This window comes from Microcaecilia unicolor, chromosome 4 (assembly GCF_901765095.1).
Source record: "Microcaecilia unicolor chromosome 4, aMicUni1.1, whole genome shotgun sequence".
NCBI lineage: Eukaryota > Metazoa > Chordata > Amphibia > Gymnophiona > Siphonopidae > Microcaecilia > Microcaecilia unicolor.
Genome location: NC_044034.1, coordinates 95,248,009 through 95,264,810, shown reverse-complemented (window position 1 = coordinate 95,264,810; position 16,802 = coordinate 95,248,009). Strand labels below are relative to the sequence as shown.

The 16,802-nt window shown below is 44.1% G+C and overlaps 1 protein-coding gene across 1 annotated transcript in view; it reads right to left on the bottom strand.

Moving 5' to 3' along the window:
* Window positions 1-1,140: 1,140 nt before the first annotated feature.
* HTR2A (5-hydroxytryptamine receptor 2A) overlaps window positions 1,141-16,802 on the bottom strand; it is a 56,228-nt gene continuing 40,566 nt past the window's right edge. Inside the window, exon 4 of the mRNA XM_030200497.1 lies at window positions 1,141-2,445. Within this exon, the coding sequence (XP_030056357.1) occupies window positions 1,646-2,445 (800 nt within the window). The 3' untranslated portion in view covers window positions 1,141-1,645. The remainder of the gene's footprint in view (window positions 2,446-16,802) is intronic.

Genomic DNA, 16,802 nt, shown 5'->3' with positions numbered 1-16,802 from the left:
GGGTCGGTGGACATGGGTGGCTGGAGGGGGGGCAGGGGAGAGAGGAGGGTCGCTGGATGGGTGGCAGGAGGAGGGGCAGGGGAGAGAGGAGGTTCGCTGGACATGGGTGGTTGCAGTGGGTACAGGGGGAGAGGAGGGTCACTGGACATGGGTGGCTGCAGGGGGAGAGGAGGGTCGCTGGACATGGGTGGCTGCAGGGGAGCCGAGGAAAACCTTGCTAGCGCCCGTTTCATTTGTGTCAGAAACGGGCCTTTTTTACTAGTATTCTATAAAATGCGCGGAAATTGAGGCTTATTCTATAAAGTACACCTAAATTATAGAATATACCTTGGCATATTTTATTTTGGTGCCGATTTTTTAGGCGCCATATATAGAATCTAGTCCTATGCCACTTGCTTGTGATCTTATAGAATAGTGCTTAGTCACTTTGCTGCCACTTGTATTCTAAGTGTCCACTTCCCCACGACAGTGCTGGTATTCTGTGCATTTAAGTGTGCAAAAGGCGTGCAAATGTGGATGCCCAGTTACAGAACTGACCAAGAGGGTAATTCCATAAAGGGGTGCCTATTTTTAGACAACAAGAACACTCCTATTTGCAGCTTTTTCTATTAAGAAAAGTAGGTACCTAGAGCACTAGTGTAACAAATCAAATATGCACCTATATTTTAGGTGCAAACATACCAGCCATAGAGCTGGTGTAAAGGCTCATGTGCAGATTGTCAAAGAATGTGCATAAACCACAGTATTCTATAATTTATTTGCATAATTTTGTGATTCGCCAATGTTCCACCCAAACTCTGCTCATGTAAGCACCCATCGGCAAAATACTTGCCATCTGAGATTGGCATGCACTTACAGAATAGTGTATAACTAGAATACGGTCATTTACAAATAGATGTGTCCACATACACTCACAAATGACTTGGCATTTGTGTGCATTCTTGCTGCTTACATCTAGGTGGCTCCTTATAGAATTACTTCTCCAACGGCCACGATGATAAGGGAACATTTATTTTAATTGGCTTTTGCAGATAATTGTCTTGATCTAAATAAAGAATGCAGTAGCTCAATACCGTTTTGAGAGAGACATGAGGAAAATGTAACTATAAAAACACAATCACCAAAATTGTCATTTAATTGCTTTCACTCTGTTTATCCATGTACATTATTAAATTCACTGTTATTTTCCTTTCCTCCTAAAGTTGTTTAAAGTGCTCATTCACATTCAAGAACAGGAAAACAAGGAATAACTAAAGCAATCTCTTCAGTCCATGACTACAAGGAAGTGCACAGCAGTGCCCCATTCTTTTCTCAAAAAGAAACAGCTTTGGGATTTACTTTAGAACAATGTTATTATATGGTATGATACATGGTACATATTTTAAAGAAATACATTATTTATAATATTTTAAAAAATAAATTTATTAGCACTTGTACATAAACAGTTGACGTAGTGGATCAACATTGGCGAAAGTCATTGTGTATTACGGTAGTTTTCAAAACTCTGGTTTTCAGTGACAGAATAGCATGAAGTTAAGATATTTCCACTAAAGGATCTCTTAGTTTGAGCTGTTTTCTTTTCTAAGTAAACAAAGCTTCTTGCAGGTGAATTTTTCTCCAACCCAGTTGCTATGGTAGCCATTAATCATACATAGCTAACCTTTTCATTCACTGAACTGATACTGGCCTTTGACGTGTTGTCTAAATGATGTATTCCTATAGTAACCATAGAATAGTCCTTGCCCATCATTTTCGCTTCTTTTTTTAAACTCTTCATTTGTGCTAGCTGAAGTTGACTTGACTTATATGCTAATGCAGGGATGGTGTTCACTAAGATCAATTGCAAAGGCTTCTTTTCTTCCTTGTACCGGCATTGAATATAACGAGAAAAAGCAGAACGATATGTTTTGTTGAATAGAGTGTATATCAATGGGTTGACTGCCGAAGAAAGGTATCCAATCCAAACAAACACCTTAAGTAGTTGTTCCATGATGTGCTCATTGCATGACTCCTTGCAAATCACTGCCATCACGTTGGTGATGAAGAAAGGACACCACATCACAACAAACAGAAAGAAGACAACCCCAAGTACCTTGGATGCCTTTTGCTCATTGCTGATGGCCTGCATAGTCCTCCTTCCATAAGGTGCCAATTCTTTTTGCAAAGAGCGCTGGAATAGTTTTTCTGCTGTAAGTGAACTCTGGGGTAGAAAACTAAATAAAGCCAGTTTGCTTTTTGCACCAAGGTTATGAAAACATAATGTTGCTTCTTTCTGTAGTGATTTTATAGTCAAAAAATAAGTGACTACCATGATAATTAAAGGAATGAAAAATGCTACAAAAGAGCCAACCAGGATGAAATTCTCATCGGACAAAGAACAGTTTTCTTGGTTAAACACTTTGCTGTCATCTTGTAGTCCAAACACAGCTACTGGCATTGAGATGCCTACAAAAAATATAGAAATGAAAAAGTCAGTTAAAAAAGCAAATGAAAATGCATATAGAAGTATAGATTTCTCTATTACAATGCATATAAACCTTTTTGCATAGTATATTTCAAAGGATCATATACTAAATACACTTGTAAATATATACTCAGTATTCAAAAACACTTAGGGGGTCTTTTACTAAAGCGCACTAGCATTTTTTGCGTGTGCTAAAAATAGGCACATGCCAAACGCTAGAGACACCAATGTATTCCTATTCCCTGCTCCCTCTGCCCTGGAACAGGAAGTAACATCAGAGGGAGCAGGCTGCGCAGCTGTTCCCTGCACCCTCCTCCCTGCAGTGTACACCCGGGGTGGACTGCCCCCCACTGCCCCACCCTCAGTACACCACTGAGAAGGGGAGGGCTTTAAAACTCCTAACACCTGGGACTGGGAGGGGGAAGAGAAGGACACAACACCAAAGGAAGTGGAAAACACAACTTTAAGAGATCAATCCGAGACACCAGGGTGAGATGCTCCAGAAAACAAACTTTATTGGGACCCTACACGGTCCGTGTTTCGGCTTTTAAAAAAGCCTTCATCAGGGGTTGATCAGTGAGTGCACAGATATGTACTGATTGACAGTGGAGCACATGAAATGTTGTCTCTGGCTCCTGTTATCTCATTCTGCATGCAAAGCCTCTGGAACATCTGAAACTTTTTCCTGGGGGTCAGCTTCTTAGCTTTGAAAAAGCTTTCAAAAGTTTCAGATGTTCCAGTGGCTTTGCATGCAGAATGAGATATCAGGAGCCAGAGATGACATTTCATGTGCTCCACTGTCAATCAGTACATATCTGTGCACTCACTGATCGACCCCTGATGAAGGCTTTTTTAAAAGCCGAAACACGGACCGTGTAGGGTCCCAATAAAGTTTGTTTTCTGGAGCATCTCACCCTGGTGTCTCGGATTGATCTCTTCAGCTAAGAAGCTGACCCCCAGGAAAAAGTTTCAGATGTTCCAGTGGCTTTGCATGCAGAATGAGAATTATTACACTGACTGTAATAATTCATTTGTAGTATATGTTATCAAATGTCCATGTAAAAAATTATACATAGGGAAAATCATCCGGCCATTCAAAACCAGGATGAATGAATATAGGTTCTATTTACAACATCTAAAACAATAGTGACTCATTGCCAGAGGTATTCTCATGTGTTCAAAGACTTACAATGTTTTGTCATAGATCAGGCCACAAGAAATAATAGAGGACGGGACAGGGGGAAAATTGTTGCAACAAGAGCAAAGATGGATTTTCAAATTTAACAGCTTGCAACCTACAAGTTTGCATATTAATCAAGATTGGAAAGTTTCCTTTTGACTGCTTTTGCCATGACATTCTTAAGTGGTTTTCTTAAGGATGATTCTAATAACTTGCTGTATCAGAACAAACAACTATACCCAATCTACAACCAAGGACATGGATAAGGAGTTTTGATTGGCTGAGTATGGTTGGCGTTCCTGTAAAATACAGGCGCCATTTTGAAAAAGCACCAGCATGCAGAGAAGAAGGATATGCGAAACTCCTGGTAAGCCATTTAAGCATGAAGGCATTCCGGCACCACAGAAAATATAAATGAACTTTGTTGATATTAGTTTCATGCTTTTGGATTTATGTGTGGCAGATTATTCAGAAATTGGAACATTGAGGAGGGCAGCTTCTTATGAAGCCTACTTAGTGAAATGGAGAAGTTGTATAGAGCATAACCCCACTACAGTTATGTTGTTGTTAAGTTGCCGTTTTGAGATAATAGAGTCTGCCTGGTAGAAAAATGGAAGTTATATTATAAAACTACACAAATTGAATTATTTAAAAATGAAAAAAAAACATTAAATAGAGAGGTGGAGGTTTTTATGACTGATGATGGTGATCACAGATTTGCCTTTAATATCGTATAGGCAACTGTTTTACTGAAATCTTTTCCTCCATTTTAAATAAAAATGTTATAAATACTACAATGTATGACGAGATTTGCATTGTTAACAAGCATCAGTGGAATCCTTAAAGACATAGCAGAGTGGAGGAGTAGCTTAGTGGTTAGTGCAGTGGTCTTTGATCCTGGGGAAACTGAGTTCAATTCCCACTACAGCTCCTTATGACTTTGGGCAAGCTACTTAACTCTCCATTGCCCCTGGTACAAAAATAAGTACCTGACTAAGTAAACCACTTTGAATGTAGTTGCAAAAACCACAGACAGGCAGTATATTAATTCCCTTCCCTTATTTATTTTTTGGATGGTAGTGTATACATAAGTACATAAGTGTTGCAATACTGGGACAGACCGAAGGTCCATCAAGCCCAGTATCCTGTTTCTAAAAGTGGCTAATCCAGGTCACAACTACTTGGCAAGATCCTAAAACAGTACATTTTAAGCTGCTTGGCCAGAAATAAGCAGTAGATTTTCCCAAGTCCATTTTAATAATGGCTTATGGACATTTCTTTTAGGAAGCTAGTCAAACCTTTTTTAAACCCTGCTAAGCTAACTGCTTTTACCACATTCTCTTGAAACATGAAATAATCCTCTATGTGAAGAGAAAAATCACATAACTCTCAGCAGGTTCATTTCATATCTTGGTGAAAAATTAACAATAATTTGTCATCCTGAAAGATAAAAGATGTAACTGCTGCACTATGTCCACCTGCCATGTAAAGAATATTATTCTCTATAGTTTCTAGGACTCCTGCAACTAGCACATGGTTAGCAAATTACTTATTAACATTTAGGAATGATTAGTTTGTTAGAGTCTGAAGTAATGTTTATGGTATTGCTTTCTTTGCTACTAATTAACAGCCCGGCTTGCTGTACACAAATAAAGCCAATTTTCGGAAGCAAAAACAGTGTTTTATTATAAGGAAATCTGTAAAATTATAAAGGGATAGCTAATATCAGGCTTATAACAAAGTTAAATTTACAAGAAAACAGGCTGTGTAGTGCAGTGGGTAGTCATGGGGGTCCAGGCCCCACCCACTTTGGGCTCAGGCTCCTTCAAAATTGAGGCACTGGATGCATGGCTGGTGGGGATGTCCAAGCCCTTCCAAGCAAATAGATTCTCTGCTGGAGTCGCACCTGTACTGCTGAAGCAATGAAGTGACTTGTAGAACTGCCTATATGTGATAGGTAGAGTAACAAATTGCCAACTGCTCTGGTTGTGAGGCCAGGGCTCAATCATGGAGGAATGTAACCTACACAGCGTGGCAAGTGTGGCAGGAGTGGCCTAGTGGTTAAAGCACCGGTCTTGCAATCCAGAGGTGGCCAGTTTAAATCCCACTGCTGCTCCTTGTGATTTTGGGCAAGTCACTTAACTCTCCCTTGCCTCAGGTACAAACTTAGATTGTGAGTCCTCCTGGGACAGAGAAATATCCAGAGTACATAAGTAATGCCACACTGGGAAAAGACCAAGGGTCCATCAAGTCCAACATCCTATCCACGACAGCGGCCAATCCAGGCCAAGGGCACCTGGCAAGCTTCCCAAACGTACAAACATTCTATACATGTTATTCCTGGAATTGTGTCCGTTTAGTAGCGGTTTATGGACTTGTCCTTTAGAAAACTGTCTATCCCCTTTTTAAACTCTGCCAAGCTAACTGCCTTCACCACGTTCTCCGGCAACAAATTCCAGAGTTTAATTATGCGTTGGGTGAAGAAAACTTTTTCTCCGATTTGTTTTAAATTTACTACACTGTGGAGAGGAAGTGACGTCAGCGGAGCGAATGGCTGCCTAAACACTGAGCTCCAGCACACCCGCGACCGAAAAGCACTTTCTCTCTTCCTTACAGTGGCGAAGTTGTAGCCAATTGAGGTAAAAGTGATATCCCGATCGCCGAAAGGAAGATTCGTGATGCAGGCGAGTGGAGGAGTAGTGAACCTCACTCAATTCGCGTTCGAGAGCAGTGCGACGCAGAAAAAAAAGATGGCGGATCAACCAGCGATGGCCTCGTGCACACAAGACTCAGCGACGGAGCTATTCTCCTCCCAAGAGCAAACGGACAGGCTGGGAGAGATCCTGCCTGAGCTACGCGACTGGCTGCAGGAAATAAGATCTGATTTGAAAGCGGTCCAGGAAGAACTCACGACCCTGGGAGCCAGCTTGCGAGGAGAAATCGCGGAGATAGGCCAAAGAGTCGAAGAAGTTGAAACGCGAATGGAAGATCACACGGAAGCCTTGACAGCTCTCGATTTACAGGTCTCTGATATCAGACTGGGTCAACAACAAATCAATGATAAGATCGAGGACTTAGAGAACCGGAGCAGGCGATGCAACTTACGTTTTCGAGGCCTTCCGGAGACTCCAGCCTACCAAGATGCTGAGACAGTAATACAAAAAGTGGCTAGTGCCCTCCTATCGGCAGATGGAACTGAGGTGAATCCGGATGATATCAAGCTGGAGAGGGCACACAGGGCGTTGGGCCCGTCAAGGCAGAATCTGCCTAAAGATATAATTGTGTGCTTCCGCGAATACGTGATGAAGGAGAAAGTGTTACAAGCAGCTCACAAAATCACAGATTTTAAATGGGATGCTCACCGTATAGAGGTGTATCAAGACCTGGCGGCTGTGACCTTAAAGCGGAGAGCTGAACTGAAACCGGTTACAGCTAAGCTACGTGAGATGGGCCTGCGCTACAGATGGAGACATCCCTTCGCGTTAGTGTTTTATAAGGAAGGCAAACTACAGCAGATTCGAACGATGGCGGAAGCGCAGAAAATTCTTCCAGAGGGATTAGCAGAGGTACCATCGACCGCAGGAGCTAGAAGAGGAACCTCAGGGGGGATGGCCACCCAGCCAAAATGGCAGCGAGCCGGACGCAATAGGCTGCAGCGACAGCAATCAGCAAATCGACTGACATGAGATCCCCAAGGCTGACTGGATTTGGTTTGGCTAGCGGAGGTCTAAGCCTCCGGTGCCTGCTGAGGGGGCTGAAACGATGGCTGATTGGTATAAGAAGTTGAGAACTGTTGAGTTGTGTGGGAGGAGAGATATTGTGCTTAAGTTTCAATCTCACATGTGTATAGTTGAAGATATGTGTTGTTGTCAGAAACAGAGGCAATGGGGTGTGGGGGAGTCACTTCCTTCACGGGTAGCACCTGTCAAAAATAAGAGAAGGGAGGTGCTTAAGATGTATGAGGGTGGATCAGAGGGTGGGTGGGAGGGAAGAAATTTACTACACTGTAGTTTCATCACATGCCCCCTAGTCCTAGTATTTTTGGAAAGCGTGAACAGACGCTTCACATCCACCTGTTCCACTCCACTCATTATTTTATATACCTCTATCATGTCTCCCCTCAGCCGTCTCTTCTCCAAGTTGAAAAGCCCTAGCCTCCATAGTCTTTCTTCATAGGGAAGTCGTCCCATCCCCGCTATCATTTTAGTTGCCCTTCACTGCACCTTTTCCAGTTCCACTATATCTTTCTTGAGATGCGGCGACCAGACTTGAACACAATACTCAAGATGCGGTTGCACCATGGAGCGATATAACGGCATTATAACATCTCCATACCTGTTTTCCATACCTTTCCTAATAATACCCAACATTCTATTCACTTTCCGAGCCGCAGCAGCACACTGAGCAGAAGGTTTCAGTGTATTATCGACGACGACACCCAGATTCCTTTCTTGGTCCGTAATTCCTAACGTGGAACCTTGCATGAAGTAGCTATAATTCGGGTTCTTTTTTCCCACATGCATCACCTTGCACTTGCTCACATTAAAAGTCATCTGCCATCTAGCCGCCCAGTCTCCCAGTCTCGTAAGGTCCTTCTGTAATTTTTCACAATCCTATCGCAAGTTAACGAATTTGAATAACTTTGTGTCATCAGCAAATTTAATTACCTCGCTAGTTACTCCCATCTCTAAATCATTTATAAATATATTAAAAAGCAAAGGTCCTAGCACAGACCCCTGAGGAACCCCACTAACTACCCTTCTCCATTGTGAATACTGCCCATTTAACCCCACTCTCTGTTTCCTATCCTTCAACCAGTTTTTAATCCACAATAGGACTTTTCCTCTTATCCCATGTGCCTCCAATTTCCTCTGTAGCCTTTCATGAGGTACCTTGTCAAAGGCCTTTTGAAAATCCAGATACACAATATCAACTGGCTCCCCTTTGTCCACATGTTTGTTTAGTCCTTCAAAGAATTGAAGTAAATTGGTCAGGCAAGATTTCCCCACACAAAAGCTGTGCTGACTTGGTCTCAGTAATCCATGTCCTTGGATGTGCTCTGTAATTTTGTTTTCAATAATAGCCTCTACCATTTTCCCCGGCACCGACGCCAGACTCACCGGTCTATAATTTCCCGGATCTCCCCTGGAACCTTTTTTAAAAATGGGTGTTGCATTGGCCACCCTCCAATCTTCCGGTACCACGCTCGATTTTAAGGATAAATTGCATATCACTAGCAGTAGCTCCGCAAGCTCATTTTTCAGTTCTATCAGTACTCTTGGGTGAATACCATCCGGTCCAGGAGATTTGCTACTCTTCAGTTTGCTGAACTGCCCCATTACGTCCTCCAGGTTTACCATGAAGTCAGTAAGTTTCTCCGACTCGTCTGCTTGAAATATAATTTCCGACACCGGTATCCCACCCAAATCTTTCTTGGTGAAGACCGAAGCAAAGAATTCATTCAATCTCTCCGCTACGTCTTTGTCTTCCTTGATCACCCCTTTTATCCCTCTGTCATCCAGCGGCCCAACCGATTCTTTTGCCGGCTTCCTGCTTTTAATATACCGAAAAAAATGTTTACTATGTTTTTTTGCCTCTAATGCTATCTTTTTTTCGTACTCCCTCTTGGCCTTGAATGTAACTCACCTTGAGCTACTACTGAAAAAGGTGTGAGCAAAATCTAAATAAATAAATAAAGTGTGGCTCTGGCTGCCTTGTTAGACTGTATTCACCATGCAGGTCTTTATTTGCTGTTGTTTACTGTATCAGTCCCCTAAGACCTTCAACTGTGAATGTAGAGTCAAAAGCTTTTTGCAATGATTAGTGGTTGGTTTGACAAGATCTGTAATGATGACCAACTTATGCCCTTCCCCAGGGCCACTGAGAGACAAAGCCGGACCCAGGGCAAACAACCCCCGGGGCCTGTGCGCTGCCCCCTGGTTCCTATGGGCCTGCTTACTTGATTGTCTTCTCTCCTGCTAGGTCTGCATTACTGCACAGGTCCTTCTTCCTGCTGCGTCCAAATAGGAAGTACTTTACACAGGAGGTAGGATGCGGCATGAAGAGGGACCTGTGGCCAGCAGAGCAGAGTTAACACCAAAAACGCGATAACTGCGGCACACAAGAGCAAGAGAGCCATGTCAGCACCAGGCGGGCACCGGGCTCCCCTTGGAGGCGGGGCCCTGGGGAATTTTGCCACTCTGCCCCCCCCTCCCTTGGCGGCCCTATGAAGTTCAAAGTGGATTTCAAAAGTGCACAGCAAGGAGACAATACATGCTTGCACCAAGTAAAGTCATCCACAGTAGCATAAAAGCATACAAAATATCCTCCTACAATAATAAGACTATAAAGGTCTAACTCCTGCATCTCCTAACCACTTTTCTAACTTACTGATTCCTTATTCCCCTGCGCATGCTCTTCGTTCCTCTCAGCAGGCACTATTAAGTCTCCCTCGTCCCTCAGATCTACACTTAGACATTACACATTAAACTGCCTTCAGCCAGGGCTGGTCCTAGGGTTTCTGGCACCCTCCTGCAGCCTATTAGTCGGCGCCCCTACTCATCCAGGGGTGGGATCACTATGGCTCCGCCCCTACAGTAGTCACACCCCTTTTACTAGCCATGGCATCATTGAAAATATTACACCTGTCTTCCCTTCCCTCCATCTATGTCCCTCCCCTCCATCCACCCATGTCCAGCAACTCCCCTGCCCTCCATCCATCTTTCCATCCATATCCAGCAATTCTCCTCTTTCTCCCCTGCCCTCCCCTCCATGTCCAGCAATTTCTCCTCTCTCCCTGGGCCCTGCCCTCCCATCCATGTCCATCCTTGTCCATCGATGCTCCTCTCTCCCCTTCCCTCCTCCATCTATCCATATCCAGCAATTCTCCTCCCTCCCCTCCCCTCCATGTCCAGCAATTTCTCGTCTCTCCCTGACCCCTGCCCTCCCATCCGTGTCCATCGATGCTCCTCTCTCCCTTTCTCTCCTCCATCCATCCATATCCAGCAATTCTCCTCCCTCCCTTCCCCTCCATGTCTAGCAACTGTCTCCCTGGGCCCTGCCCTCCCATCCATGCCCATCTTTGCCCATCGATGCTCCTCTCTCCCCTTCCCTCCTCCATCCATCCATATCCAGCAATTCTCCTTCCTCCCCTCCCCTCCATGTCCAGCAATTTCTCCTGTCTCCCTGGGCCCTGCCCTCCCATCCATGTCCATCAATCAATGCTCCTCTCTCCCCTGCCCTCCCGCTCCCATGTCCACCTGCCCGCCCTCTTCTCTGGTTTAAATCTTGTGTTTAAATTCACCTCCGACGTTGCAGCAGCTGCGCAGCGTCAGTGAAAGCGTTGCTGCCGACGTCTCCCAGCCTTCCTTTTGTTCGTTCGTTCCCTCAGTGTCCCGCCTTCTTCTGACTTCATTTCCTTGCGAGGGCGGGACACTGAGAAGGGAACGAATGAGCGAAGGGAAAGCTAGAGACGTCGGGCAGCAGCGCTTTCACTGATGCTGCGCAGCTGCTGCGACGTCGGAGGTAGATTTAAATACAAGATTTAAATGCCCTAGGGCGGTGCGGGTATCGGAGCAGGAAACCAAAGGCAGGGCTGTTGTCGGGGTCCGGCAGCTGAGGTAAGCGGCGAGGGTCAACATGGCACGGTGGCGCCCTCCAGAGGTTGGCGCCCTCCTGCCATGCTTACCTCACTTACTGGGTTGGACCGGCCCTGCCTTCAGCTATAACTGACATTTTAAATGTATTATAAATAAATATTGCCATATAATTCTTTTTGTGAGTTTTATTGAGTCATAAAATTGTATGAGGTATTTTGCTATAATTGTTGTAAGTCTGATTCTTTATATATGTAAGTATAAATGATATTTTATTATGTTAATTGTTTGGACTATTGTTCTTATGCTATCTAAATCAGTTATCTCTATTTCAGATAATTATCATATGCATAAAAGAGAATTTATGATTATGTCTTATTTGTGTTACTCAAATTTGTATGTTTGTAAACATAGGTTTATGCAGGTATTTATGTGTATAATCATTGCTTATTTCCTCGACGATATTTGATTTCTCCTTCCAAGTGTTTGATTGATTTTATATATCTGATATGGTTTCTTTTTGATTATTAACGTTTTATGATATAGTATTAAACAAATGTATATGTTTTTAATTGTATTTGATTTTATTTGCTTTTGTAGAGCCCCTGACGCAGCCCTTGTGGGCGAAACACAGTCTGTGTTGGGCGAATTTCTTAAAATAAAGTTTTGAACCATATCACTGATTGGTCTGCTTTGTTTGTCTCCACGTTGGATTTTGCAGATCGCTTGCCATCTTGTTTCTTAGGACTGCCTTCAGCTATGCCAGACCTCACTTATAGAATTCCCATCCATTGAACATTAGACTCAAACCATCTCTCCCAAAGTTCAGAAAGTTGCTTAAGATCTGGTTCTTCCAGAATATGTGCCAATACTTCAATTGAGGTCCTCCTCTTCCCTGCCCCCTGCACAAACATGTCTCATCTTCCTTCCCTTTTCATTTTTTAAATTACCTCATAGCCTACTTGTAAAGGCAGCTCTATAGTACAATGTGTGGTATATCGAGCCTTTGTAAATAAATACTGTAAATAAAATATACCAGAATACACTGAAAATAAGTAAATAACCACTTTTTAAAGGAGGACCAAAACAGTCTATAAGCTGTCACAGAACACAGCTCTTCAGGCAAGGAATTCAGGAACCTTTTCCAGCAGCAGTAATCAGGCATTGCCTACCGAATAAAACTGATGACCTGGAACTTACAGTAATATAAATGAGCTCAAATAATCTGATGCCATGCTGTACAAGAACTTAAATACAAATAGTAAACATTTTAAAAAGACCTGTACCTGCACTGGAAGCCAGTGCAGTTGAATCAAATAGAGGTCCACCAGAATATTTTTTGTTTGTGGGGGCTTGGGAGGGGTCCACTGGACCATCAGAGATTTGTTTAAGGTTTTGGGGGGGGGGGGGTCAGGAGGGGTCCACCGGACTATTGGGGATTTTTTTTGTGGGGGGGGGGGGAGGCTTGGGTTCAGACTCGGGAAAAGGTTTGGGGACAAGGAGCCACAGCGTACTGCTGTTTGAATTTCCTGTTAAAAAAACAGTCTAAATTAAAACGCTGTAAGCCTAGTTTGCTTTGAGAACCTCCCCCCTAAGTACACGGCATTGGGGCTCCTAAATCCTGGTGCCTTTTCATCTATTTTTAATAGAGAGGTGTGGTAACCGTGTTAGTCCACTCTTAAAGTTTATCAATAGAAATCAAACAAAATAAAACATGGAAAAGAAAATAAGATGATACCTTTTTTATTGGACATAACCTAATACATTTCTTGATTAGCTTTCGAAGGTTGCCCTTCTTCGTCGGATTGGAAATAAGCAAATGTGGTAGCAGATAGTATATATAAGAGAAACATCAAAGCATTACTTTGACAGTCTGACAGAGTGGGAGGGTGGGGGTATGCATGGGGACATCAAAGCATTTCATTGATATTCTAACAGGATGGGTGTTGGTAGGTGAGAGGAGGGTGATAAACAGAGAAATAAATATATACTATCTGCTACCACATTTGCTTATTTCCGATCTGACGAAGAAGGGCAACCTTCGAAAGCTAATCAAGAAATGTATTAAGTTATGTCCAATAAAAAAAGGTATCATCTTATTTTCTTTTCCATGTTTTATTTTGTTTGATTTCTATTGATAACATCTATTTTTAGAAAACCTGTACAGGTAACAAGATGCTCTGTTCATAATTCAAAGGCTGGTTTAGATAACAGACACCTCTTTCATTAGTCAAATACTCACGCAAAAAGATGCTATCCATCCCGCATTTCTCTTTGCCTTGGCTTTGTAGCAATAGTATGCTGTACTTGCTGAGGTTGTTTGTCAGAATAAAATCTTTTGTGGTAATAATAGCCACATCATTATTGGTTAAAGGAAGTCTGCCTAGCAAAGGTTGTAGGTGCAGAATACTGAACTGCTGAGAGATAGTGAGGAGTAAAATAATGATCTTTAGTTATGCCCACTGCCTCTTTCACCTTCACTTAAAAAAAAAAAGAGTCTCCAGTGCAAGGAGAGTTGGATAACTTGGAGTAGACATCTTCATGCAAACTGGAAGCTCATAATCATGCAGGGCATCTGGCTGTAATCATGGAAGCGGAAATCCTGGCCGAGGCTTCAAAGGCATCGTATGCTGTCCTGATAAGGTGAATGCCACATTCATCAGCCTCTGCTAATATAGAAGCTAGCTGAATCTGAACTTGCGCAGATAGATCAGGTGAAAAAACTTGCACCTTCATGTGCTGGACCACATAAATCTGATCAAAGAGCAGAGCTCCATGGAAGGCTTTCTTTCATGAATTAACATGGAGGGCCATTTTTGAACGGGGACGACCATCTCTAAGGGCACCCAACTCTAAGGACGGTGCTGCGAAGGGGCGGGGCAACACGTATTATCGAAACAAGAAGTACAATGCACCCACTACAACTGCTCCAGGGACCTGTATACTGCTGCGATGGACCTGAGTATGGCATTTGAGGCTGACAAAGAGGCTGGCAAAAAAGTATTTTTAAACTTGTTCTTTATGGTGGAAGGGGGTTAGTGACCACTGGGGGAGTAGGGGGAGGTCATCCCTGATTCCCTCCGGTGGTCATCTGGTCAGTTGGGGCACCTTTTTGAGGCTTGGTCGTGAAAAAAAATGGACCAAGTAAAGTTGGCCAAATGCTCGTCAGGGACACCCTTCTTTTTTCTATTATCAGCCAAGGACAACCATCTCCTAATCACGTCCCAATACCGCCTACGCTACCCTGCCGATACGCCCCCGTGAACTTTGGTCGTCCCTACAACAGAAAGCAGTCGAGGATGTCAAAAAATCGGCTTTCAATTATGCCGATTTGGACGACCTTGTGAGAAGGATGCCCATCTCCCGATTTGTGTCGAAAGATGGGCGTCCTTCTCTTTCAAAAATAAGTGTGATAGTAACATAGTAGATGACGGCAGATAAAGACCTGTATGGTCCATCCAGTCTGTCCAAAAAGATAAACTCATAACATAAGGTATGAATTGATACATCATATATATACCTGATCTTGATTTATCCTTGCCATTTTTAGGGCACAGACTGTAGAAGTCTGCCTTGCACTGCCCCAGTTCCACAATTTCTGAAGTTGTTGTCAAAGCCCTTGAATAGCTCCACTCCAACCCATCCAAATCTATTCAGCCTGGATCAGGGCGCAGACTGTAGAAGTCTGCCTAGCATTAGCTTTTCTACCTAATCTCCGCTAAGTTTCTTTGGATCCGATCAGTGCCGTAGCGAGGGCTAATGACACCCGGGGCGGGTCGCCGCTGCGCCCCCCCCCCCCCGGGTGCATCACGGTGCGACCCCCCCTCTGCGGCGCACCCCCCCTCTGGAGAGACGCCACGGAGCGCAACCCCCCCCCCCCCCCCGGACCGCATTCTTACCTGCGGGAGGGTCGATCTGCCCCGAGTGCACGTCACTCGGAGCTGCGTCGGCCCTTCTCTCTGCCCCGGAACAGGAAGTAACCTGTTCCGGGGCAGAGGGAGCAGGGAACCAGCGGGGCCGGCACCCCCCGAGCGCGTGCACCTGGGGCGGACCGCCCCTTCCGCCCCCCCCTTCCTACGCCACTGGATCCGATCCTTCTAAACAAGATTCCTTTGTGTTTGTCCCATGCATTTTTGAATTCCATTACCATTTTCATCTCTACCACCTCCCACGGGAGGGCATTCCAGGTATCTACCACCCTCTCAGTGAAAAAATACTTCCTAACATTATTCCTGAGTTGGCCCCCTTTCAACCTCAACCTCTGGATCTACCACCTTCCTGTCTCTGGAAAAGATTTTTTGCAGATTAATACCTTTCATATATTTGATCGTTTGTATCATTTCACCCCTGTTTCTCCTTTCCTCCAGGGTATACATGTTTAGGTCAGTAGAGTCTCTCCACTTATGTCTTGCTATGTAAACCTCCTACCATTTTAGTCTCTTTTCTCTGAACTGCTTCAAGTCTTTTTATATCCTTAGCAAGATAAGGCCTCCAAAACTGAACACAATTCTCCAAGTGGGGCCTCACCAATGACTTGCACAGGGGCATCAACACCTCCTTTCTACAATACTCCAAGTGGGGCCTTTTTTAAAGCTGGCTAGCTCATGACTGGTTAAGTTAATTTTCAGACTTAACTGACTATGGGATAGCGCATACAGATAGGACACCTATTTATGTGCTAAACATGGCCAGCTAGGTCTGAATATTGGGCCCTAACTGAACTCCGCCCCCCAATACATCCAGCTTGAAGTTCGGTGGTAACTGGTCATTTTTAGCGAGAATAACCGGTTAACTGCTGCTGAAAATGAGCAGATAGCCACGAACAAGAGAGTTAACCGGTCGATCAAGGTGAAAAGGACAGATTCAGGAATAATCTAAGGAAATAGTTCTTTATGAAAAGGGTGATGGATGCATGGAACAGCCTCCTGATGGAGGTGGTGGAAAAAAGGATTGTATCTGACTTCAAGAAAGCATGAGGCAAGCACATAAGATCGCTAAGGGAGAGGAAGGAACAGCAGATAGTATGCATTTTCTATGTTTCTATTACTAATCATTCTTAGAACAGGAAAATGAAAATCTTTGGTAGCATGTGCAGAGCAAGTCTATAAAGTACACACTAAAAATTACATGCTGATTGCGCATGCATTTCATTGGAATAGTGACAAATATATGCATATGTGCCAAACTCCTCCTAAACACTATTCTGTAAATATGAAGGTTTCTTACAGGCAGTGGCGTACCAAGGGGGGGCGGTCCGCCCCTGGTGTACGCCGCTGGGGGGCTGCCGCGCACTGTCAGCTTCGTTCGTTTCCATGCTCCCTCTGCCCTGGAACAGGAAGTAACCTGTTCCGGGGCAGAGGGAGCATGGAAACGAACGAAGCTGACCGGCGCGCGGCACCCCCCCCAATGGTGTGCACCCAGGGGGGGGCGCTGCACCCGGAGGCGGGGCATATCGGAGATCCGCCCCGGGTATCAGCCTCCCTAGGAATGCCACTGCTTACAGGTGAGCATACATAGATGGAGTATGGGTAGAGCATAGGCAGGATGCATACTTATGCGGTAA